Source organism: Ambystoma mexicanum, chromosome 9 (genome assembly GCF_040938575.1).
Source record: "Ambystoma mexicanum isolate Mex_15411 chromosome 9, UKY_AmexF1_1, whole genome shotgun sequence".
Taxonomy (NCBI): Eukaryota; Metazoa; Chordata; class Amphibia; order Caudata; family Ambystomatidae; genus Ambystoma; species Ambystoma mexicanum.
Genome location: NC_090931.1, coordinates 1,466,735,203 through 1,466,761,926, shown reverse-complemented (window position 1 = coordinate 1,466,761,926; position 26,724 = coordinate 1,466,735,203). Strand labels below are relative to the sequence as shown.

At 50.2% G+C, this 26,724-nt stretch overlaps 1 protein-coding gene and 1 long non-coding RNA gene across 2 annotated transcripts in view; one reads left to right on the top strand and one right to left on the bottom strand.

Annotated features, from left to right (window-relative positions):
• Window positions 1-24,662, bottom strand: part of LOC138489231 (beta-galactosidase-like) — a 797,092-nt gene extending 772,430 nt beyond the window's left edge. The window contains exons 1-2 of the mRNA XM_069616908.1: window positions 24,239-24,662; window positions 23,649-23,841 (exon numbers count right to left, since the gene is read on the bottom strand). Of these exons, the coding sequence (XP_069473009.1) occupies window positions 23,649-23,702 (54 nt within the window). The 5' untranslated portion in view covers window positions 23,703-23,841; window positions 24,239-24,662. The remainder of the gene's footprint in view (window positions 1-23,648; window positions 23,842-24,238) is intronic.
• Window positions 24,663-24,676: 14 nt separating this feature from the next.
• The window catches only part of LOC138489233 (uncharacterized), a 72,034-nt gene continuing 69,986 nt past the window's right edge, over window positions 24,677-26,724 (top strand). The window contains exon 1 of the long non-coding RNA XR_011274759.1: window positions 24,677-24,726. This is a non-coding gene — a long non-coding RNA (uncharacterized lncRNA). The remainder of the gene's footprint in view (window positions 24,727-26,724) is intronic.

Sequence of the window (26,724 nt, the reverse complement as noted above, 5' to 3'; positions counted from 1 at the left end):
GGCTAAGTGTATCTCATTTGTCAGGGCGAAGTCGGGAGAGTGTCTGTTCAAGAATTGCAGAACAAGACGTCGCTTAATTCCAGACCCCAACCCGTTCACGTTCCATGTACTTATTTTGAGAGATCTGGGGCGCTCAGGGGTTGGTGCGTGGGTCAGTGTGGTCGCCATTTATTGTGTACAGTACCAGGTTTGCAGACATTATGGGTTGTTTCATGGAGTTGTTATGTGTCGGGTGTGTTGGGTGGTGTGATTCATTAATTTCGTGAATGCGTAATAAACGTGTATTAATACTAAAACAAGAACAACATAAACTCGCCCATCCCCCCCTCCCTATACTCCACCCCAACAAAAAGTACCTGTCGTCCGAACATCGTTGACACTCGGAACTAGAGTGTCAGCTCAAACTTGGGGTCCTGACTGGCAGGCGAACAGAGGGGGCCCCCTCGGGTCCGCAGCTCCTACCGCCTTTGAGCATTTCGTGGTTCTTAGGGTTCAGGTATGATGTTGGTCTCTCCTCGGTTCGGTATTCCATCGCTTCTTAGTGTTCGTTGGTTTCCCTCGCCTTAGTTGGCGGGATTTGCCGCCTGTTCCTGGGCATCCGGGTGCCCCCCGGGAGGGGGACGACCCGCCCCAGGCCAGGGTCTCCTTCCCCGATCCGTCGGTCTTGCCGTCCAGTCCCCTTCAATGTGCGCTTCCGCCCATCTCCAGGCCTCCTTCGGATCCGTGAAATGAACTGTGGTTCCCTTGTGGTGGATCTTGAGTTGGGCCGGAAACAGCAGTCCGTATCTTACTTTCATGTGGAATAGTTGCCGCTTCAGCGGTTCAAACGACTGTCTCGCCCTCTGCACCTCCCGGGTGTAATCAGGGAAAAAGGTGATTCGGGAGCCGTTATGGGTGATTGTACCCTTAGAGCGAGCCATCTGAAGGAGTGCATCTCTGTCCCGATAGTTAAGGAATCTGGCTATGATCGTTCTGGGTGGTGCGCCTTCTATAGGCCTGCCCGATGGCATTCTGTGAGCTCTCTCCACCCAGAAGAACTTAGAGAAGGGGTGAGGTGCATAGATGTCCACCAACCATTGTTCCAAGAAGAGCTCCATGCTGGGCCCTTCCTCCCCCTCCGCGAGGCGGAGGATGCGTATATTGTTGCGGCGCGATCTTCCTTCCCCCTCATCCACACGGGCCTCGAACATTTTCAGACGATTTAGTGTCTGTGAGAGTTGTTGATTAATGCCTCTAATGTTATCTTCAGTCCCCGAGATGCGTTGTTCCGCCTCCCCCGTACGAGCGTGCAAGTCATGGGGCAGAAAGGAGACGTCTGCCACTATACTGTCAATTTTCATCTCCATCGAGGAGCGGGAATTGGCAATGGCGGCCATCGCGTCTCTCAGGGAGAGGGCGGTCTCGTTGTCGGGGTGGGGGGGGTTGTGTCTGTGGTATGTGGGTCTGCGAGGCCTGGGCCTATGCCACCGCAAATTGGTCCATCTTGCTTTGCGTAGAGGCTTTTTTCAATTTGTCTTTGCCCATCCTTGGAGAGAGGTAGTTTCGCCAGTTTCGTGGTGGTATTTAGTCCCAGTGGCCGCGGGTTTCGCGGGATTGGGTGCGCCCGGGAGGGACCAAGGCTTGCTGTGGATCGGGTAGGTCAGCGTGTGTGGCGGCAGTCCCGGTCAGACGAGTTCTTCCGCCGAAGTCTACCGCAGGTGTGGCTCGGAGAGGGGCTTCCACCTCGGGTTTAATAGTGCGTGGGTTTGGGCTGGTGCCCGAGGCCACTCACTGGGCTCGCTGGATGTCGCGGTAAGAGAGTCTTCCGGGCCGGGCCGGGAAGACTCTCTTACCGCAACATCCAGCGAGCCCATCGAGGCGGGGCCACGATCCCTCACGGGGGGTTGACTCCTCATGGGCCAGAGATGGTCTGGTGTTTTGCGTCAAGTCTGCTTGCAGTACCGTCGCTCCCCGCAGCCCGACAGGCCCCAAACTGCATTACGCGCCGGCGGCGGCCATCTTGGGAGCGCGGGAGTCCTCTCCACTTCGCTCTTCACTCGCCTCTGGTTCGCTCTTGGGGCACCGGTTTTTCCTGAATTTTGCATCCAATGGTGCTCCAGTGCGTCAGCTATCGATGCAGGTATCAGAAGTGTATAGAACTCTCAGGAATCAGGCTATAAAAGACAGGATATTTGCAGCGGTCACGGAGCCGATCGAACTCACGTCCGCTCCATTGCGCTGCTGGCCACGCCCCGGCGTGTGCCATTCTTAAAAGGTGTTTTGTAGGTTTAGCTGACCTTGGTCTGCCTGGTGCATCCTTAATTAGCAAAGAGCATTTTTGCTCATCTTAGTCTGTGTTTCACTCATCTGAAAAGCAACTGTAATTGAATATTACAAACAAAAGGTCTTTCTCACCTAATATATCTGTGTGTTATCATAAACGTAGTTATAGGTATATACTGTTCCTTGAAACTGTGTTCCACTATTCAGAAAGGTATCCTGGTAACAGGGTTGGTGAATTATGTGATTCCTTAACTTGGTGTCACTGCATAACTGACAGGGTCTACTACCCTTGACTTACTGTAAAGTAATCTAAAAGTAACTTGTGGTTTTACGCCCCATGAGTGTACTATAATAAATGTGTTTGAAAAGGTTTGACTTGCCTAGAACTACTGTTAGTTTTCTGAACAAGGTCTATGCTTTGGTCTTTGTACTTTAAAGCATAGTGGTGTGTTTTTATTATATGTTTATGACTATATGACCAGTACTTACCCCAAGATTTAAATTGGCCTACTTGTATTTATAATAAACCTTTATTAGTTTATCATATTTCTGGTTGTACCCGTTTCCACTGAATCCTTGGTGTACTACAGATTCTATGTACTTTGCTACAGCCCTATCTGCCTCCTAAAATAAGCCTGGCTGCTCTGTCTATGCTACCATATACTCGGGTGGTAAAGCCTTATACTAACAGTGGAGTTTTGTACTGTCGCAGTTGAAAGGTTTTACTAAGCCCTTAGTTGGACTTCAGAAAAACTGTCCTAACACACACACATTAGAATGCAGCTACGATTATGACAAATTCAGTCTAGCTGGACACTTACGTCTTTGCCACCCTACACCAGACTTGCCTCAACACTTCTGCCATTAGAATACAGCAACAAGTAACCTATGATAAATCAGATCTAGCTAGACACATAACGAGTCTCTTGCACTAGCGCTCACTCTCGTGGCCCCCCTCAGCAGCCATGCACATTCCTGACCTCTTGGGTTGCTTACTGGAGCCCAGCCAGTCCACCTGGAGCCCAGCCAGTCCACCTAATTCCTAATCTTAGCCAAATGCACACACGCATTCCAAGCCTTTTTCTGAGAGGCTCACTGAGGGCGTTCCCACTAAAAGCGTGTTAAGGCCATGCAATGGGAAATGGTGCTAAATAAATGACGACTACTACTAGATAAAGCGGGAGAATTGAATTCTCCCATTGGTTTGCATTAGTGTATGACTTATTTTAGGTGGGAGAAAGTAAAAAACAGCAACATTTTTTATTTTAAGAATTCTCGAGTCTCCTGACTAAATCGGCAGGATTGGTGTTGCTATGGAGATGAGGACATGGTGTCCTCCAAAACCTGTGGTATGAACTCCAGGCCAGGCAGAATGGCATACCACTTTTCTTACATGGCATTTTAAGGCTCCAGAGTTTGAAGTGAGAGGTGTGCAACCATCACAAGGCCCCACGTAGGAACTGTGATCAAATTGTCTAGGCATCGTCTGTGCTGCAATACTCAAGTTGATGATGTTGCTAAGAAGCCCATGCCACTTTCTTTTGCGGGTGGGACATTAGACAAGATATATAAGACTCTGCCAGCAGGGGATAAATCATACTGTACTCAGTGTTTTTCTTATTTACGTAGCCAGTAAATGGGGGCAATTCTGCCTAGAATCTAAGAGGTTAAAGCATATAGATTAGATCCATGTGTGATGTGATATGCTGGGTGCTCATTGCTTGAGAGGCTCTGCACTGTGGTGGCAGTGGTTTGACAGTTGATGGCTGCCAGGGAGTAGCTGGTTCCCAGTGTCTGCATGAATGGCATTCGTCTGCACCAATCACTGTGAAGACCTAAAGGACAGGAAAGCAGGGGTGGACTGTGCGGAGATGTGCGAGGTAGTAAGTGATGCTATAAAAAAAGCCCCTTGCAGAGAGGGGTCTCACTTAGAATGTTCTCAGGTTCTTTCCTCCCCTTATCCAAACACGTAATGAGAGGAAACTGTGGCCGATCAGGGGAGTGAAGGGAAGGCGGGGTGACTGCCGACTGCCTCACATTGTCACTGCTTTCTTCAGGGGTTAAGCTTTTGCAGAAGGGGCCTGTACAGGTGATCTACCTGCTCTGTGGAAAAGTTAAAAAAAAAAAAAAAAACGCCCATTATGTGGATAAAGACATATTGTCAGAGATCCCTTGCGAGAGGCTAGCTCATATGCTTAGGCATGGCGCAGGCACGGAGGAAAGATACTGGACATCATTACGCACTGAAGACAAATTGACTGACTGGCAAAGCATGTGAAATAGTAAATCTCAACAGTAATGTGTGGAGAAGAGGAGGTATGGGATAGCAGAAACCAATACCTCCCAAATCATATTGGATACCAACAGAGTTGAGATATAGGAATATGTGTGGCAGCTTGCCACTTAGGTCAAGGTGCATCTATGCAGGAGCGTGTGTGCGCATGTGTGCGTGTGTTGCCCCTCAAGCAGAAAATACGGAAAAGTATTGATTTGTATTTGTATTTGATGTCTGCAATTAACTCCTCACCCAACTAGGTTAGGGTTAGGAGTTCTATTCTATTGAGCAAAAGAAATCAGAGGGAAGGGCCGTCTTGCAGGCATCCAACTAGGCATGATTATCACAGAAATCCTGGTTATCCCAACAGGTACAATGTGCAAAATAAAGGCAAAGTGTTTTTTACAGGCTTACTTTGTTATTCAGCTTCAACTGTATTCATAGGTGGAGATGTGCCATGTACTGGACATTCATACCATGTCGTCAATGCGCAGTTCTCTTTGAAGCAGAGAATCTCATCATTGAAGGGTGAGGTTTAACATCTTTTGATATATGATAAGTAATTTATAACACACCTGTACACAAGTATTTCTAGGCGCGTTTCTTCACCTCAAATCTAGAAATGTTCTGTAATCTTATTAATCCACGTGGTGTAAGTAAATAAATTTCCATTAAAGAATAACTGTTCTTTCATGAAACTAACGGGACATAGAAAAACGCCATACACACCCACTGTACCCTCTGTCTTGTTACAGGGTTGAGTTTCTGAATGCATTACATTAAAATGCATGTAGAGGGCCTAGACAGGGCATGCATTGATCAGTTGTGGCAATGCCCCCCGTTCCACATAGCGTTTCCCTAGTGCTGCGAGATTAGTTTGTATGATAGCACTTGTACTCACCCAGTATCCATGTTCATTGGCCTCTGTGGCTCTGCATGTATGCAGGCAGTTCTGCAGGACCATAGCATCATGTGTGGAACCAGGGAGGCTGGCACAGCAGTGTGTGATCACGAGATCAGCATCGCAGGTGAACTGGACATTCTTGGAGTGATACTGATTCCTGTTGCGGTATGCCTCTTCGAATGGCAGGGGGCGACCAATGCCACAAGGGTGCAGTCCAGAGCGGCAATTACGTTGGGCAGGTGGGCTGCTGTGTTGAAACGTGCCTTTGTGGCATTAATCTGTGCTGGGTGGTGGGCACAGGGATGTGGCAGGAGGAGGCATGGTGCAGGAGTGCTTCCAGCACCTGCCCAAGCACAATGAAAATGTGGACTGGGACATGCCATGCAGCATGCCCACTGTGTACTAGTAGGTGCCAGATACAAAGAAATGAAGGACCGACACAAGCGTTAGCAGCAGGAATAAGGCAGTTCTTATGTTAATTTTGCTACGTAGGTCATCAGGGAGAGTAGCTCTACAATGGTCTCCCATTCAGCAGGTACAGGGTAATAAGCTGGATATCAGTTAATGTCCAGAGTGAGGGCCTGGCCTGGGGAATGCACACTCGCCTTGTATGATGTCTCCTCCTCCTCTCTGCTGCTGTTTCTGCCTCTAAAGCTCACTGTGGAAAGTGTGTTCGGACCAGGTGCAGACCTTTTGTAGTCTTTCCGAGTGGATTGGGTGCACCTGTGATCTGCTTTCCGTCATCTGTATGCATTTACCACCACCTTTTCGGTGGAGGTAACTGCATTGTGTTTTCGGTGGAATTATTGCCCATTTTTCTTCAGTATTTCAACTTGTGATACAGCGGAAATATCATTTTGGATCTTGGCAGTAATTCGCAGAATTAGTACAGATAGTAATTCAACCTGATGCTGGCGGTAATTCCATCGGTGATAACTCTGTTTGGGCTAGTTCCGCCAGCGGGATTAGTGCCATCCCCTAATTTGGCAGTAAACCGGTTATCACCACGTTTAACGCATACCGCCCAACTCGTAATGAGACCCACCGTAATTTAAATTGCTGAAATATAGTTGGAGTTCAAAAGGAAAGTACAGAACTGCTTGTATATTACAAATGGACATTGAAGTCAGTGTAAATATTGGATCTATGTGATCACTGCGTGTGATGCTGGAAATGCATCGGAGGGACAGGGCATCCGTATCCTTGTCCTTTACTGCTTTTCATCATGTGTTCTGTCGTGTTTTCCGCACAGGAGTTCACGTGGGACTCCTGGCGGTGCAGCTCTCTTTCTTTTGGTTTGGTGAACGGACCCGTGGGATACCCTTATGGCACCCACGGGTGAGGGTACAACCCTGTGCCCGTAGTGTATTTTTTTGGGCACCTGTGGGTGGCCCACAGAGCAGGGTATGGGCTGGTGGCAGCTCTATGCTGAATTTGACAGGTGCGCGGAGTATCCTCCATTTTGGGATACCCCGGCCCTGCCATTGGGATCAGGTGATTCCTGATGGAAAACAAGATGGCCCCGGTGGCCTCTTGCTTTCTATTACCCATTACCTTGTTTTCCCAAAGTCCTGGGAAGCCCTGACTCTGTCCCTTCCCCCTGACTGGCTGTTGGGTGGAAGTGCCATATATGGTGTTGTTGTGAAGGCCCAGTCAGACTAGCTGGAGCCTTCCCGGTGATGTATGTTGTGGGTACCTCCTGTGGGTGGGACCTGGGTGAATAGAGTGTGTGACGAATATGCATTCTGTGTTGTGGGTGTCTAGTATCTGGTGGTTGACACAATGATTGAGACAACCCTGCCCGAAACCGGTATGAATGCAGCTTGGAGTGTTGAATGGCTCGGTACTTGTCCCACTACACATAACTTGTTGTGAGTGTCTGGAGAGAAGTGAATGGCCTGAATACCTTGTGTGCCTGATTGGCTGCCTGCCTGCATGAATGCCCGTAGTCGTGATTGGATGGTTGAGTGTGACCCAGCGGAATGAATGGGAGATCAACAGTATATCTGGGGACCTCTCACTGCTAGGAATCGTGTTCAGAAGCTGAAGTCCACTACGACGAGTAACTGGATTAACTGACGCTTGGCCTTGAAGCCCTGCTGGATGAGAAGAATTGCTGTTGCTCTCCTTCACAATCCGAAAGCTGCTGTGCCTCCAAGGACTGACCCAGAGAGGACCTGGTAAGGCGCCCTCTTCCCGAGCTACGAGGGACCATCGTGCACAGCTGATCTTTGCCAACGCTCCCTGGTAGACAGACCTTCGACAGGCTGCCGACCCGATACGGGGACTGCTGCGGAACTCCAAGGAGAAGCACCCGGACTGTTGTCCGCCACTGTCGACGACAGCCGTCGCCGACCGGAGCCGCCATGCTCCCGTTTGCCTAAGAACTTCAATTGATCATCGGACGCTCTCGTCTGCATCGGCATCCGCTTGTCTCCCGCTGGAGAAGGCCCGACCGTCGACACGCCGAGGAGCATCCACCGGTGGGTTTCCCGCCACCAACAGACCGCGGAGACGCCGACGACTCAACGCCCTTGCTGGGCCACAGTTCTTCATCATCTCTTTGCGGTCCAGAACTATCGTCACCGAGGTGCCCCGCACGCCTATTCCTTGCAGGACGCCGACGCTCTGTCATCGACGAGCACCGCTAGGAACGAAGCTGTCACTTCCCTGCCGTAGTTCACCCTGTTCACCGTCGGACGTTCGACGACCCGTGACTCCCGCCTTAAAGGGAGGGCACTCAAGAAGGGCCGTCGATTCCCCGACACCGAACGCCAAGTTCCCCGACACCTCTCGACGATCCGTGGCTCCCGCCTGAAAGGGAGGCACTCAAGAAGGATCGGTCGGTGCATCGTCGGAGAACTCTACTCCACCAGGTACATTGGGGGGGGGGGGGTAAAACCTTAATAGGAAGATGTAAGACTATCGAACATTATATGGACTGGGCTTGTGCTATATATCTTTATTTACAGGTTGCCCAGGTGGGGGGATCTCCACACAGAACTGTGTCTAGGTAACGGGGCCAGCATTCTGCCTATTGTTTCAACCATCTTACGTTCCTGCCTATCTCTATTGCTGGTTTACTCGTTATTGATCTGTGTGACATTTTAACCGTACAGTTGATGCACTTTAATGAGATTTGATAACATTAGTGGTACCACTCTAGATGTGTATATATTTATCATTACTGACTTCCAAGTACAAAGTGCGTTATTGTGATCATGTACATACCTTTGAATATTAATTATATAAAGACTGTTTTCATTAATACAGTGGACATTCCTTTGTGGGGGTTCGGGGACTACACTGTACTTAAGAACCAGACCGCATCACCTCCTGAGAAGCTAGGCCTTGATTGCTCGTCCATTGCTACCTTATAGAGAATCTTGGCTGGGGTCTTCTGTGCCTCTCCTCTACCATATAGAGAGCAGAAGTAAAGACACCCCCTACCAGTCTTTACACTGTGACCCCCAGAAGTCCGACGGCTGCAAATGCCGACTTTTATTTTCTTTTTTTCCCCCTTCAACCCCCCCCATTACACCATATACATATGCAGGGGGGGGGAAGACCCCTCACTCCCCTAATATTACTAGTATCCCATACCCCCCCCCCCCACATATATATGTGGTGTAAGGCTGGGTGGGGGCTGGGGCTACCGGAAAAAAAGACATTTTCGGGAGTCAGAATTCTGGGTGAGACATTTTGGTACATTTCCTAAATATTCATTCTTACGATCAAACCTTGGTGCTGAACTGTAAATAGAGATTTAAGGAGGTTGCCTGAATTAATGGTTGCCTATCATTCTGAGACCTACAGTTGCTTATGAACCAACAAACCTCTACTGGGGCACAGCAAGGTGGTGGCCATTACTGAATACAGCAGAGGAGCTGCCTCTGGTACGGACACTCAATAAGGTGTCAATGACTCACTTAGCAGTCATTCTCTGCGGGTTGGAACAAAGTCATATGGGGCCTCATTACGAGGCAGGCACTCCCGTAATGAAAGGTTCCAGTACGGGACCGGCACCGTTCATTACGGGACGCCCTATTACAAGGTTCCCTTGCGGGACCCGGTAAGGACGCCTGCAGGTCCCGCGAGGGGACCAGGGAGTTATTAACGGGCCCGTTATTAGCTCCCTCCCCATTCCCATTGAGCCCTATGGGAGCTCGAATGGGGATGGGTTTTTCCAATGAGGACTTACCGGGTCCTCCATTGGAGGAAGCCAGTACTGGAACCCGGTATGGAGGCAGCCATGCCCTTATTGAGGGCATGGCTGCCTCCATACTCGTAATGAGGCCCATGGTGTTATCAGCAACCACCAATTGTAACTTATTGCCTGAGGTCTCCAGAGTCAAAGGGCTAATCAAATTAGTCCTCGTCTCTAGTAAAAATGAGTCCACTACTAAAAGTGAATCCTGGAGTAACTGAATACTTGTCTCACTCCTGTCAGTCTGATAACAGTACTTTGATGCTTTCGTCTCTCCCATCTTCTCTAACTGCTACACTATCTCCTATATCCTATCTTCTCCCTCTCACAAAGACTGGAAGGAAGAGGTACAAGAGAGACATCCTGGTCTCCAACTCAGGTCTCCCTATCGCTGATACCTACATCAGTGCGTCCTCCAGACAGACTCTCACTGACATTCTCTTTGTCGTTCCCTCACCAGACCTATGGACCCTTCATATGCTCTCGTTTCCTTCTCCTATCTCTTCCTCCCTCATTAATGGTGGCACTTGGTAGGATGTGCTCTTGTCCTCCTTCCACTCCTCCAAGACCACCGTTAATGTCTATATAAATAGCACCGTCTTGGTCCAGGGCCCTCAACCCAATCTCCTCCTTTTCGACAGGCGTCTCCTGCATCTTATGAACTTCCTTCCTTCTCCCACTACTCCTACTAGCACTTCTGTGGCTCCTCGGCCACCTCTTGCTTCTGCCGCCTCTCTGGCACCTCCCTGAGCCCTGGCTACTATCCCACCTTCTACTACCGCCTCTACCCACTCTCGGCCCCTCTACCACTTCCGCTGGGTGCACCTCAAGCCTGTAACCCACCCCGGAAGACTTTCAAATGTGGCAACCTGTCCCACGTTGCTACTTACAACTCTCGCTCCGCTGTCAAACACTCCTTTGACATCTGCCACTTCCTTGAAGAACTTGACCTGGATGTCCTCGCTCTCACCGAAACAGTTCACGCCAGCTCTGTCATGAGTTTTGACACTCTCCTCCCTGTTGGCTACAAGATCCTCTCCCCAGCCCAGAACCAACCGTCCCGGAGGTGGAGTAGCTCTGATCTTTCCGGAGTGGGTCCCTGCTTCTGTCATTCCTATGCAGGCCTACTCCCCCTTTGAATGCCTGGTCTGCGAGGCTCTATATCTCTCTATGCCTCTCTCTGGCTGTGGCTACCATCTACAGGCCTCTTGACCAGGTCGCCCTCTTCCTCTCTAAGCGGGCTGACCTCTCCTCCTCTCTCCTTGCATCTACCTCGCAACTTCTCCTCCTCAGAGGCCTCAACATCCACCTAGATGCTTCTAATCCCTCCTCCGGGCTCTTCCAAAACCTCTGCAACAGTCTCTCTTTCCATTCTACTCTCAGGTCCGACACACTCTTCCGGACACACCTTGGATGTTCTCATCTCCTCTGACATCCTGATATCCCCCTCTCTAACCCTCTCACCACTCCTATCTATTGGACTGACCACGTTCTGCTTTTCCTCTCACCTGAAACTCTCTGCCCCTCAGGCAAAGCCCACCCCAGCACTGCCACCTACCTTCTTGGTAATTCGGCCCATGAAGCGTGGTGTCAGTGGATACCTTTGCCTCTACTTTCTCTGCTCCTCTAACTTCTGCGACTCACACTCCGACACAGCCCTCTAACCTGCATCTTTATATCTCCAATGCTCTGGACATCCTTGCCCCTGTCATGAGTATCCATCTGAAGCCTACCTCCAAGTGTAACTTCCTCTCGGCACCCTGAAACGCAAGTGCAGGGTGGCTGAGAGGAAGTGGAGGGCTTCGGCGCATCCTTTGACAAATTGGCCTGCTGCCTGATCCAAAGGCAATACAGACTCTCTGTCCTGTCCAAGAAGAGAATCCACATCCAAGTCCGTATCTCTGCGGCTTCTCACAACACAGCCGTACTCTTTAAAATCTGCAAGGAGCTGGCCAATCCTTCTGCAGTCTCTACCTCTCCTGTTCCCTCCCAGGCCCTCTGCACGGCTCTGGCTTCTCACTTCAACACTTAAACCCAAGACATCCTGTCCTCGCTCGCATCATCCTCCCCCTCTACCTCCTCTGCCCTCCTCTGGCCGCTTCTCCCTCTCCTCCTCCTTTCTCCTCTTTCTCCCGAACAACACCTGACGATGTTTCTAGACAAGTCCGATCTATGAAAGTGTTGTCCAAACAGGTGCTCCCCTGCTCCTCCAGAACCATTAAGGACCACATTGACACCCTCGATCCAGCCTTGGCCGATTTCTGCAATCACTCTTTTGCCACTGGATCCTTCCCCTCTCTCCTCAAGCACTCCCTTGTGCCCCCCCACCCCTCCTTAAAAAGGCTTTGGCTGACCCTACCTGTCTGGCAAACTATCGCCCAATCTCTATCGCTCCTTTCCTGGGCAAACTCCTGGAAATGCTGGCCATCTCCTAGCTTACTCTTCACACTGAATCTGTTTGTTGCCTCCATGACCATCAGTCTGGCATCAGAGCAGCCAGAGGCATGGAAACTGCTCTCCTGAACACCCTTGAAGATCTGCTCTCTAATTTTAACTCCAACCTTCCTTCTGTCCTCATCCTCCTGGACCTTTCCTCTGTTTTTGACACAGTAAATCATACATTCCTGATCAACCGACTCGGTGAGATGCTGGGCATCACAGGTCAGGCCCTGGAGTGGTTGACCTCCATCCTCCTAGACCGATCCTCCCATGTCCAACTTGCTCCCTTTCTCTCTGTCACCTCTCTCTCCACATGTGGTATTCCCCAGGGCTCTAAACTCTCTCCCTGGCTCTTCAACGTCTACGTGGCTCCTTTGGCCCACCTGTTCTATACCTTCTCCTCTAACTTCAAGTGTTATGTGGATGTCACTCAGCTCTCTTTCAGGCTCCCCTCAGCCTCCTCTCTTCTTTCGCTCATTCCTGACTGTCTATCTGTGATTCAGAATTGGTGCGCCTCCAACGATCTCTGTGTTAATGCCAGCAAGACGGAGATACTTCTCATTGGGACCCCTGCCTCTGCTTTCCCTCTCTCATTCTATCTGCTGTCCTTGGGCCCTCTTCCTTCACCGTCCTGCGAGGTAAAAAACCTTGGAGCCATCTTCGATTCCAATCCCTCCTTCTCTCCTCACATCATGAACCTTGCCAAGAAGGTCCACTGCCAACTGCACCCCATCAGAGGTATTCTTCCTTTTCTTACTTTCCCCCAGAAGCTCACGGTCTCCAGAGCCCTGGTTCTCTCTAGGCTGGACTATTGCAACAGCCTCGCTCTCAATCTACCTTCCTCTACTCTCTGCCCCCTGCAACTAATCCAGAACAGGACTACAGGACCTCGAGCCAAGAGACCTTGGGCCTCATTATGAGTCAGCCGGTCCAGAAACAACGGTGGCGGCAAATCCGCTGTCACCGTTGTTTCCGGACCGGCTGATTCCGAGTTCTGCAGGCGGGAGGTGCCACTCCCGCCAGGTCTGACCTGGCGGGAGTAACGCCACCCGCCTGCAGGCGGATATGGAAACACTGGCTCCGTTATAGACAGAACGAGTGTTTACATTGTCCCCATCCTCATGGAGTCCAATTGAACTCCATGGGAATGGGGATTTACGTAATTCCGCCTTTCGGAATTACCGGGTCACCGGGGTTGTAATGCCCCTGTGATTCCGGCAATCACGGAGGCGGAATGGTATTTCGGGTTCCGGCGGCAGCCTGCCGGTTTTTCTAGCACGGCTACCGCCGGACTCGTAATGAGGCCCCATATCTCTCTAGCACTGAAATCTCTCCACTGGCACCCGGTGGCCGCAAGGATCAAGTTCAAGACCCTCTGCATCGTCCACAAGGCTTTCTGGGGCCAGGGCCAGCACTAGATCCAACTCTCGCTTCCAAAATACCGCCCTTCTCAAGCCCTTTCGCTCAGCTACCTCCAACTCCCTGAGGGTCAGACTCTTCTCCAGGCAGAGAGTGGGGTATAGATCTCTCTGCTCTGCAGGTGCCTCCCTCTGGAATGGCCTCCCTGACCCTCTCAAACTTGAGCCGGACCACCTGAAGTTCCGGAAGCTGCTCAAGACATTCCCTTTCTCCTCTGCCTGCTCTCTCTCTGTCCCCTGTTGACCTACCAATCTGCTGCGCCGACTGATTGCTTGGCTACCCAGAGCCCACTGGGTGCCAGGCTCCCCCATGATCAGTCTCCCTGCACTGCCTTCAGGCCTACCGCACACTTAGGGGTTGTAACTGTAACCTCTACAGCCCCCTGCCTCCTTGCACTTACCCACAATTGCGTTGCCCTGGCTGCACTCAGAGCAATGCTGCCCTGATTGCACTTCCCCTTTGCTCTCCCTGGCACTTCCCCTTCCCCCTGCGTTTTACACTGTCGCACTTGCACGATCTGAATATCACAAGGCCTAGTAAGATCATTTGTCCTGTCCTCCCTCTGTCTTCCCCCCTTGTCTTGTCACGCCTAGAAACATTTGTGTACAGGCATGGTATAAGCCTATATCATATCAATCACAGTCTCAGGGATGCAGTTCTGGGGACATGCGTCCAGAGGCATGATTCCACGCTCACTCTCCCGGGGTATAGTGCCCAGCTCATTTGCTTGCAGTCCCTGGCCTTTCAGCTATCCAGACTCTTGGGCAACCAGTTTCTTAAGAACCAAAGTATTTTATTTTGCTTGCCAGGACACTCAGATCGAGCATAGTGTGGCAGTCCGCTCTTAGTTCAGCTGCTGTGAACTCTGGCTGGTGTGCGTGCTGTACTGGTACCTCTGTGGTTCCTGGCTCAATGTAGCCCCTTGCCTAACTGCTCCAGGCCTTAAGGACTTTACCTTCAGTGACAAATCTCTAGTGGCCTTGCATTGGTTGATCTGCTGGTTCGTTTGTGCTGAGCCTTCCGATAGGCTCTGGAACCCAACTGTGCCATTAGTTTCACCTGTTGTGTGTCCACAGCCCCACAACTTGAAAGGCCTTGGCAGCCACCTTTAGATCAGGTGGAGGTCCCGTCTTCCGCATCAGGCTATGCTCTTGCTGTCCACATCTTTGCTGGCTCTGGCAGCTCTGGTTTCTGGCATGGTTGACCAGATGCTTAACTCGAGTTCTGAGAGGCAAACACCCCTTGGTGTCCACAAGCTGTCTGCATGACATGTGCCAGAGGTGCACAGTAGAGTTCCCCTCCACCAGCCTAAGGAGGAGGAAGGAGAATCAGTCAATTATTCCAGTGGCAAATCCTCTTAAAATAACTTCTTCAAAGGATAGATAGTATGACCACTTGTAGAGGGGATCTTTGACCCTATATGGCATCTAGTGAGACGTCTCTGAGCTTAATATTGCCAAGTTTCTGCTGTTGATAGTCGGCATCATGGCTATGGCTCATGGGGGTGTGGCCTAGGGCTCATGGAGTGAAGACGTGCCTACGCAGAGCTCCAGTCTTGATCCTGTCCGTGATCCTGAATTTCCAAGGCAAAAGGTAGTGAATAATAATTACACTTACATCTAAGCAAAGAAGAGGCACTTCTACCTCCAAATCGCAAAGAAATTGAAGAAAAAAATCGCAAAGAAATTGAAGAAAATCAGAGCTTGCCGACCAACATTCGAGGCCCCTCAACAGGCGCCCCCTGCCCGGAAAGATGGCGGACGGAGCCGCGGCCCAGCAGTAAGGAAAGGAAGAGCCAATGCCCCACAAAGAGCCACAACACACCCATTGAAAGAAAGGAAGCCCGTGCCTCCCCCGGCCTGCGGGTGGCTTAACACCAGCATACCGCTGACAAAAGCGGAGGCGGGGGTTGGGGCGCCTGATAGTGAAGAGGCCAGAAAGAGCTGTGCCTGGGGCGCTGCGGCACCGCCGGGTGGCAGGCGCCCCAGACGGCCCCCGAAGTCGCCAGATACAGGTGGCCCTCCCCGTGGAAATGGGCTAACCGAGAAGACCAGAAGCAGCGCGTGAAGGAGTACGGGATCGAGCCACACACGAGTGGCGAAGGAGCACCCCCTGGGAAGTCTTGAAAGGAGGCGGCAGCAGCGACATTACAGGGTTGCAGCGGACCATGGAGGGCGGCCTGAAGCGGACCCTGCGATAGACCCAGAGTCTGCCAAGAGACGGACAGAGTGCTGCCAGGTGGGGAGAACGGAGCAACGAGCCACTAGGGCTATACCCCACCCACCGTATGATAGAAACAAGAGGAAAATTAAAAAGCCACCTGAGACAGCCTTCGGCTAACCTTGCACTGCTGAACCAGAGGAACACACAAGCAATACAGCGATACTGTGAGAGGAGCACTGCACAGGGCAGCACACTCCGCTGAAACACGAGGCAGCCCCGCTCACCTCACGGGCCCAGTGGCGACTGAGGGCATACGACCGATCCTGGGTCGCCACGAGAAGCAGCTGAAACAATTCTTACAGAACGGAGGCCACAGGAGATTTGACACTGCACAGCAGTACCCACGGGCACAAGCGACAGCGCTGCCATACCTCCTGGCTCTACGTACAACGGGCCCCAGAAGAGACAAAGAAGGGCTGTGAGTACCTCTTATTTAGTAAGCGCTGACAACTGCGAGACAACTATCCGTCATAGATAGAACTCAAGCTTAAGACTGGCTACAGGGGGCCGTGTGGGCTTTACACGGGGTGCCTACTAACACCAGAAGACATCAACCGGCAAATAGACTGCGCTGTGTGGCGCTGCTCCCCGCATACGCGTAATCTGCTCAAAGGCAACGGCCCATTGACGGGGACAACGGGAAGACCAAAGACCAGGGACGGGTCGTCACCTGACACTCCCGTGACACGGAGAAGGCTGCCTAAACCCTACCTAGGCAATTAATCATCCACCCCACGAAAGGACCCCGCCCCTGGGTGCAACGCACACAACGCTCCACCTGGGCACGGGACTGCTACAGAGGGTGCCACAGGTACTGACCAGCTTTAACATCAACGAGGGACCTTGCCACATCCTGAGATCACCGCTCTACATGTGGAAACGAAACAGAGAGCTATGGACCTGGCGGCCACACACTCAAAGAAGATAGAAGCCACGCCACGAAGCGCAACACATGTAAGGGCGCAATAGGGTAGACCACGATCCAGGGCTACCTTCCCAGACCACTTAAGCTTGATCACACACAACCTGGGGCAAAACTGCGCAACACGCATAGATCTGAGAAACGAAAAAAGGGAAAATAAAACCAAGCAAAGAGCGCAACGGACACTACTAGGCCCCTAGGGCACTAATAAACTGTAAGGGGCAGAGTTCGGCACTAGAGTGCACGAAGGAAGCACGGAAACCCTTAGACCTGAGGGCTGGAAAGACACCACCAAATAAGCACTCTCACCTGCCTGTGAAAAAGAATATGTACTACCGGAAAGTGCTGCGACATACCACTGAAAGGGTGAAGACATTATGCACGGCTAGGGCAAACACAAGAGCCCAGCTAGGCACGGCCTGGCTGACAACACCTGAGCTACGGTTCATTGTCGTCCAAGAGGAAATGCCTTCGACAAAAGAGAAGAAGACGACCACAATAATGGACTCGTTTACCGCGACTAAGGCAAGGGATCACCCCCAGACCAGCAATGGAGCCAAACCGACGCAAGAAACCACAAAAGAGCATTACAGAAAAGGCCCCCACTCGGGATCATATCCTCGCCGGATGATAGCCAAGATCCTGAACTTCCAAGACAGAGAAATCATACTGCGGTACTCAAGGGAAGGAGAAGAGATAAAAAAGAGATAATGCCAAAATCGCCAAATACCTGGACTACACACAGACAGTGCAAAGGGCAAGGAACTCTTTTGTCCCGATCAAGGCCAAACTATGTGAACTAAACCTCAAATACATGCTGATGTACCCATCGAGTCTTAAAGTGATATACAAAGGACGAGCTGTATTCCTGTAGAGCCCAGCGGCGGCCACCATGTGGCTAGAGCACAATAATCTCAACACAGGAGAGGAAGATGTGCAATAGCCTACACTCCAACACATTGAATAATGAACTGGCAACTGAGAAGAACAGACGGGCTGAATGGAGATGTTTTACACTGAGCTAACAGAAAACACTGCTGCCAAGAACTAGAATTTGAATATGATGGGGGCACTGCTGGGCCACTTGGGCTGGGCCGATTGACGCACCCCGCGAAAGGACTGGTGTTGGCCTGCTGCTGACACTACGAGATCCGTACACGATGACCCGGATGGGCCAAGAAGGCACGGGAGCGCCTGAGCGTTGCCTACACGGAGCAACTGCTGGGCGCAGTTGGTTAATTGTGTTCTACTGTTGTTGTTGTTTGAAAGGTTTTAAAGTCTTCATGATAATGAACGTATTGGAACAACGGGCACTTGACAGGGTGAACATGGGAGATTGGGACAAGAATGAGGTGAAAGCAAAGATTTGGTGGGAGCAACTTGGATGTGGGATACGGAAGCGGACAAACTAACACAACAATTGAGAATTACATAAAAGTGCTGGCGTGGAATGTTAGAGGGCTGTGCACCTATATGTGCAGAAACCAGATTAAATCCTTTTCAAAGCAAAAGAAAGGTGGCATAGCACTCTTTGCAGGAGACCCACCTCAATGCAGAGGGCAACAACAAAGTAGAGGAACATTGGGGGGGGGGGGACAAGGCTTTGGATTTGCATACTCCAAATACGCAAGGGGCATATACACATGGATCAGCGAAACGGTACCCTTCTGCCTACTAACAAAGGCGACGGACGCAGAGGGGAGATATTTAATAATCAGGGGAAGCATCGAACAGGTGGAGATTTGCATAGTGAACTCCTACCTTCCTAATTGCGGTACTTCAGCGTACCTGAAAGAGGTGAGCCTGACACTGGCCCCTTATCGGGACTGCTTTTTCATTTGGGGGGGCGATTTCAATAGTGTCCGCGACCCCATCCTTGATAGGTCTAACCCGCCACCAAAAGCGGTGGGGACGACTACATCGACATTAGACAAAGTGATAGAAAACCTAGACCTAGCGGAAGTATGGAAAGAACTGCATCCAGGGAACAGGGAATACTCTTACTTCTCATCGCCACATGGGCTATATACTAGAATAGACCATTTACTGAGAGGTAAGGCACACCTCCCCCAAATAAGAGTCAGCAAAATACCTGGTTAGGTCAATATCGGATCACTCACGACTACTCACACTGGAAAATGCAGGGCCCTAAGCCACCCATACCGCAATGGTGTATGCCAGTGGATGCCTTGACAGATGGTGCCTTTCGGGAGGGACTTCTACATAATATCGGAATACATAGATAACAATGTGGAGAGCATAGAGAGATGGAGCACAGTCTGGGAGGCAATGAAAGTTGTGGTGAGGGAAGAAGCCATTGCCAGCGCAGGAGGCATTAGAAGGTCGCTGAGGAATGACCTGGAGGCGAGTGAGGAAAAGAAGATGGAGGCCTGCACCCAGAAGACCAGGGAGGTAGAACAGGAACTATCGGCAACCAGAGATAGCTGCCTCGAAGCCTGGAACAGACTATCGAAATTTGACTACATTGCAAGGACCACTAGGACACACTCGGAAGGGGATAAACCTAGTATGCTGCTGTCGTGGCTGTGCAAAAGGGAAACTCTGATGCACCTGACTACAGTGATCAAAGACAAAATGGGTGCGGTGTACACATCGCAACTGTTAATAAACGATACCTTCTGAAAATTGTACTCCCGATTGTACACCCACGACACCCCAGTACCCCAGGGTGACATACTGGACACATTAGAAGAGATCGGGTTACCCACACTCAATAGTACACAGCGCGAAACACTAGAGGGGGAACTAGCGGCAGAAGACATAGGTGAAGAGATAAAGTCATTAGCAACTTGCAAGACCCCTGGGAGCGACGGGTTGCCCCTGAGTTCTATAAGGTGTATAGCCCGGAATTAATCCCGGTCCTACATGACGTATTTAAGGAGGCGTATAACAACAAGGTGCTGCCTGGGACCACGAGAGAAATATTGGTGGTCCCTATACCGAAACCTGGCAAGCCCACGGATGAGTGCGATTCATATAGACTGCTAGCAATGCTGAACTACGATGTCAAAATATTGACAACCATATTTACCAAGCGAGCTGTCTAGGGTCATTGGAACCATAGTACATGGAAACCAAAATGGGTTTATATCAGGTCGAAATACAGCAATAAATCTGCGACGATTACAACACATCATTGCACAAATGACAGGCTTGCAAGAACAGTACGCAATAGTCTCACTAGATGCTATAAAAGCATTTGACTCTATATACTGGGAATGGTTATTCGCTGTAATAAGGGGATTTGGGTTGGGGGGTGAATACTTTATTGGCTGGGTCAAAATACTATACGAAATGCCAGTGGCAAGGGTGAAAACCAGCAGAACAGTGTCAGCAACCTGGGACATCCAAAGGGGAACCAGACAGGGCTGTCCACTGTCGCTAATGCTTTACGTCTTGGGCCTAAAACCGATAGCTATATACTTGAGGAAACAATTAATTGACGCTGGAATCAAAGTGGGGAGGTGGATCATATAGTATCCTTATACGCAGACGATGTACTATTGTACCTAAGGAATCCCCATCTGAATCTGCCGGTAATCCTGGAGGTGCTGGAAAACTTTGCACGTGTATCAGGTATCTCCTTTAACAAAGGCAAAAAACAGAGGAAGATCTCCCGGCCATTGGGCTCCGGTGGCAGCTAGCGACGTTTAGATACCTAGGAGTAAATATCTGGTAAACACCAGAACTGATTCATGCGGGAAACGCTGCACGGACCAGTGACTGGGCTCAGGAAATCAATGAAATTCTGGTCCAAGCTACCGCTGTCGGTGATGGGCAGGGACGGCATAGTTAAAATGATAGTCCTGCCGAGTTTCTTATATTTCTTTCATAATGTTCATTTCTATATCCCGGCCTACTTCTTCCGCCTACTAGAAAAATTGCTGAGAGAGCTTCTCTGGGGTCCCACCAGACATAAGTTAGCACTGACCATACTCATGCTGCCGTACATGAAAGGAGGGGTCCAACTACCAGACCCAGAGAAATACTACTTGGCAGCGCATCTCAGCTTTGTGGCCAAGTGGCTCGCAGATGAGACTACAACGGAAACAAAGCTGATAAAACATCTGGTGGCGCCTGCAGATCTAAAGGAAATATTGTGGTTCCACCGGTGTGTTTGGGCAATGTCCCAATGATTGTAACACTGGACAGGAGGGTTTGGGGCAGGACCCTGACACTACTGGGACAGGAACATCCCTACTCACCTGAGACCCCAATTGCAGCCGATGTTTGCACATCCAGAGCAGATCTGGCAAATGCGAGGCACTGGGAAAGCTGTGGCATTTACACCTGGGGGTGATGTATAAGAGGAGGGAGTTTTCAGGGAGTTTACAACCATGGGAGAGAAAGAGGGGCTATCTAAAGGTCAATTTCATGGTACCAAAGGACTAGCAAGATAGCAAAAAAGAAATGGAAGGAGTGGCCAGAGCAGCCAGTGACAAATCCAGTACTAAAAGTGCTCCACAACCTGGGGGACGGGTGGAGGCGAGTATCCAGAATCTATAGTCAGCTAGTGGATAGGCCCAAACCCAAGAGTGAAGCACTGAAACGACAGTGGGACGCTGACCTGGCAACCAACATAACAGAGAAGGAATGGGAGAGGATATAGATGTACCCCAGGGAAGTGTCAAGAAATGCTTGATTCAGGTTGATCCAATTAAACATTTCGTACAGGACCTACATGGCACCCAGCAGAATAGCTACATTTAGTAACAGAGCACACCCAGTATGCCCTTGGTGCAGGTCGGAAAGAACAGGAATGTTGCACATGTTTTGGGATTGCCCGATGGTACAATGCTTTTGAACCAAGATAGAACAAACTTACAGGGAGGCCGGTGTGGTAAGATATAAGTGGACAATGAATGAATGCTTACTAGGGGCATACCCAAGAATAGGCAAATATAGACACGTGATCAAATTCATGGCTATGGTGTGCATATTGGCCAAAAGGTCCGTTGCAATGGCATGGAAGATGGTGGGGGCCCCGCAGTATGCCAGATGGCACAGAGAACTGGAACACTGGACAGGGGCAGAAACCAGAGTATGGTGAGACGGGGTATCAAAAGCCAGAGGAGATGCGAGCCCAGCATTTGAGGCCTGGAAAACGTTGATCTGGGACATGTTTCATCCATCGGATGACAAGCCCCCATGAGCGAATGGTCACCTACTTGTACCTGATTAACGAATAAATGCACACACCCTAAAACCCTGTTAAACCAAACGACGAGTGCCCCAAAACATGAATCAAGAAATGAAGACTGTTGTTGTTATAATACAACTTGTTGTTAAACTGTTATTACATGCAACTAAGACAATGATGGCAAATTGAGATGCTAAATATACATGTACATTATAAATACCAATAAAAACATTTTAAAATAAAATGGCAATGGCTCATTCTCTTCAGGATACCCTTTTTAATTGGGTTTAACAGCTGGTAGGCTTGCTGGTCAACAGATGGGCCAAATTATTAAACCACTGGGCTTTTCGCCACTTGTGGTTTCCACAACCCTCTTGAAATTGGCAAAGACAGCACTGGGTCTTTTCCAATGGAAAACACCTATAAGACCACAAACGTAAAGGGGAGTGCCCTACCTGGATGAATACGATTTCTTAATTCCGTCAGCATCTTCTGGTGCCTCTCTTTGGCCTTCAGCTGACCCTCAACCAAGATTTTCAATAAGCCCTCAAGCACCATTTATTATGTGGGCTGATGGTTTTAGGATGCCTCAAACCTCTCTGAAAAATAATGTCAGGATCAGACCTTACAAGACTTTGCTGTGCTGACGGGGAGTTTTCTTGATGGTCACGTCACAGGTGATGGCGAGGAATCGGCTACATATCCTAAAAGTTGACCTCTCAGACTAAGCCAGGGAAAAGATGGGAGTTTGATATTTAGGGGACTTTGCTCCTGATCATTCTACAATAGATACATTAATTGAGAGGGTACTTTCCAACTTTCCCTTTGTTCTGGGCCAGTTTGATGGATTATTCCCTCTAATGGTGGGGATGGATCTAAATCTATTGCGACCCCATGAGGAAAAGGTTTCAGAAAGGTACTCACAGTAACACATGAACAGGCATGTTGGTGGTCTCTCTCACACATGGGTTGATCCCACTGCTGACACCAAAATGTGGAGGACCAACAGAACACGTGACACAAAAGTGCAGTTTCAAGTCTCTTTTGGATCAGGATAGGATAGGGATTTCATATCTCACTGGCTCGTTTCAGCGTCCTGTAGCCGCCTGATCAAGGGGTGAGTTTGATACAAAAACCACAATTCAAATAATGAAATCCACTCCTTACTCAAACTTCAAATATGTTCAAATAACATCTAAACATTTTTCTTTGCTACGGCGTATCCCCACTAACACCCAAAATTCAAAATTCTTGTATTTCATCATAAACTATATAATAAAAGGCCAGATGTATGTTTGTCGAAGCTGTGTTTCACCTGTTGTACCCGCTAGAGGAAGCTGTTGCCCAAGGAAACATGTAGAGGTCGTACTGTGTGAATGAAAAACTAGGAGACTGCCCGAATGCACAGAATGCTGCAAGGTGTAGCTCGGCAGGCTTTTGGCTATTTCGGAAGGGATTCCAATGGACATTGAAGTGAAAGTGGGACTATGACTCCAAACGCCGAGGGAGAGAGCATCCCGTCACAACGGCGAAATGCGTCAGGTCAGGAGAAGAGGCGTGAGGAGCCTAAACGCCAGGTGGGAGAGAGCATTTGTGGCACTGGAGCAGAGAGCACCCGTGGCATGACACCAAACGCCAGGGGCACAGCAGGTCAGGTCAGGAGTATGTATACTACAAAACATATTGACACTCTGAACATTACTTTCTTTATTTACGCACTTCGGCCAGTGTACACAGGCTTGTACACTAGTGTTTTAATAAGCATATTCTTTGCTTGCAGAGGGCATTTTTAACATCACTGTACAGAGTCAACTCCAAGTAATTTCCTTCACTTACCATCACACTGAGGTACCCCAGCAGAAGCAAACGGATGCCATGCTGGGAGTCCATGAGTTCCGGTGTCGCCCACAGCTGTAGCACGGGTCCTCTCTCTGATTTAGGGCAGTATCCTGAACACTCTCAGTCCTGGCCCTGGATCTGCACTCGCTGTCCTGGGATCGGGATCGTATGACGAGTGCCACTCGCAGCCCTAGATGATAATAAGAAAATACTGTTTTTTTATATATATAGTGTTAGTTTCATAGAGCAGCAAATATTAGGCTACTTTTCTACCCGCCTCAATGGTGCTTGTTTTATGAATATTGGGCTTGACGCTCCCTGCATACATATAACGAACGCAGGCACAGATCTCTGTAGTCAGTGTGATGACCCACTGAGCTATATTTCTAGAGTTGGAGTGTGTGGACTATAGATTACACACGTGTCCCTGCAGCTGCTGCATTAACCGGCTGGGCTACTACTGGAACTGTAATCCTCAACAATAACTTGCAGGACTGTCTGTTTCTCTCAGCTATCTCGTCGCAATTGGTAAATGTGTTTTACAAACTGCACACGCATTCATCCCTGCAGCATGTGCATTGACTCACCAAGCGATCATATAGCCTCTGAGTCTTAGCGTTTTTTACTCCTTAGGGACTCTGATTGGACCGAGATTAGTTCTCTCACTGCCTTTGCATAAGATCCGTACTGTCAACCCTCACTTCGTTTTAGCCCCGCGTTCCTACCCCCGCCCCCACCCACTGGACGTGAAATAGAGCTTCTCCCTTGGGGCCATGGGACCTCCGGCCGGGCCACTCTCCTCCCCAGCCCCCTAGATTGTGGGAAGGAAGCTCTAGAGAGTGTCCGTCTGGACCCTGGATTTCCCGTCTCTGCCCCCTCTTATCTGTCTTGGAGCAGAGTACTGTCTCCCCTGGTCCTGAGCATAGGCCCCCACTCCCCCGGGCCCTATCGCAGTGGCGAGCAGCACTGGATGCTTCGCCGGGAAACTATTCCGAGCATGTGATTGCCTCTCAGGGCCGCCGCCCCGCGGGGTCCTAAAGGGGGAAGGGTTCGCCGCAGGGAATGGCGCGCATAGGTTTCTGCTGACTTTCTTTTTCTGAGTACTTTCTAAATTGTCTGCTCAACTTGAAACTAATGTTTGGTTACGTTGTTTACGTTTTATAAGTAATACAAAACTGACGTAACTTCGGAGAGATTCAACGGCAAAGTCAAACTACGAATACATCATTGCCGTCAAAGTAGGTGCGTCAGAACCTGAGTGAGTGACTCTGGACGGTCAGTTGGGCTGGGGCAGTGTTCGTCGCAAATCACCTGGGCCTCGGAAGTATCATTGGGGTTGGGGATAGTCGGTCACATAGAAGGTCGGGGCTGAGGCAGTGTAAGTCACCTGTCAGGCAAGCCTCTGAACGCTCCATGGGAAAATGTCAGTCACGTATAATGTCAGTACCTCTGAAAGGCCAGTAGTGCTTGGGTTGGGGCAGCGTCAGTCATGTGTCAGGGGCGTCCCCTGAACGGCCGGTGGGCATGGGGATGGGGAAAAAGTCACATATAATATCATTCCCTCGAAATGTCAGTGGGGCTGGGGCGGTGTTAGTCACTTGTCAGTCATGTAACGCTGGTTTAGTAGTGTTCACGTGTTACATGAGCCTCCGAAAGGCTAGTGGGGCTGGTTAGGAATTGTCACAAATCCAGTGCACCTGGAAGATCAATAGGGCTGGGGCAGTGTTAGTCACTGTTAAGTCGTGCTGTTGCCGGAGGCCCAGCACGAGGGGCTGGCTCCGGTCCAAGAGGCCGCATGGCCTGGAGCGCGGCCTAGGCAGGAGAGCTCACAAGAAACACACACACACGCTGGCTTAGCTTCGCCCGGAACTACCTCCCACTCAGGGGGCGGGGCTTTTATTAACTTGCCCTACGTCACCGCGCTGCGGGACGTAGGGCGGATATAACATTCCTCCTTTATTTCAAAATGACCTAACAACATCAACATAAACATGAACAGCAGGCTCAACTATAAACTTCTGTCATCGCTGCTGGAATTAGCATACATAGTCATTCAGCCTCGCAGGCGGTCTCGTGGCCTTTCTCAGACTGTACCGCTTCGCTTGGGGGCTGTCCCCGCTCGGTTCGTAAGTCTGCTCACCTTCGCTGCCTGTGTACTCACTGCTGGGCAGTCTCGGTGATTGCCAGCTGCAATCCCCCGCAGATTCTTCCTCGGGGTCTTGCGCCGGCCCGTCGCTGCTTTGTTGCTCGTTGTCGTCGTGATGTTCTTCGCCATCCGTCCAGAGGTGCTGGGGCACGGGCTTGAACCAGGACGCGTTCCTTGTTACTTCCCGACCTCCCTGTGTGACAGTTATCATGGTCCCACGCCGATTGCTGACGGTCCATGGCAGTTCATCATACCTGGTGTCCATCTTGGATTTGGTGGGATTACGCAACATGATGACTTGGTCGCCCACTCTGTGGTTTGAGGCCCTTGCTCTTCTCTTGGCGCTCATGTGAGCATTGGCACGTGTTCTCCTCGCTTCCACGCGGGCATGGTCGACGTCGTCAGGGGTTCTACTTGGATGATAAGGAATCGACGAGTTGATGACGGTTCCGAACATAAGGTCAGCAGGTGGTATGCCCGTGGTGCTGTGGGGGGTGACCCGATAGTTCCTTAGGAACCGGAATAGGTCGATCCTCCACGGGCTGGCGTTGGCCTTTGATACTCGGAGTACCTTGTTGATAGTCCTCATGAATCGCTCGACGTCCCCATTAGCTTGCGGCCACCTTGGCATAATATGGTGGTATTTGATGCCCAGTTCCTGTAGGTATGACCTGAATTCCTCCCCTGTGAATGGGGGCCCATTGTCACTCTTAATGGTCGTGGGCAGACCATGGGTGGCAAACATCTTTTCTATCACCGGGATGACCACCTCAGCGGCGGTGGACTCCAGTATCTCGACCTCTGGGTATCGTGAGTTTGTTTGTTTGTTTGTTTGTTTGGTATTTATTATGCGCACCGGACCCTGGGGTATAAGGGCGCAGGAAGTAAGAAGATGTACAGCTTAGAGCATAAATTACAGGTTACAGT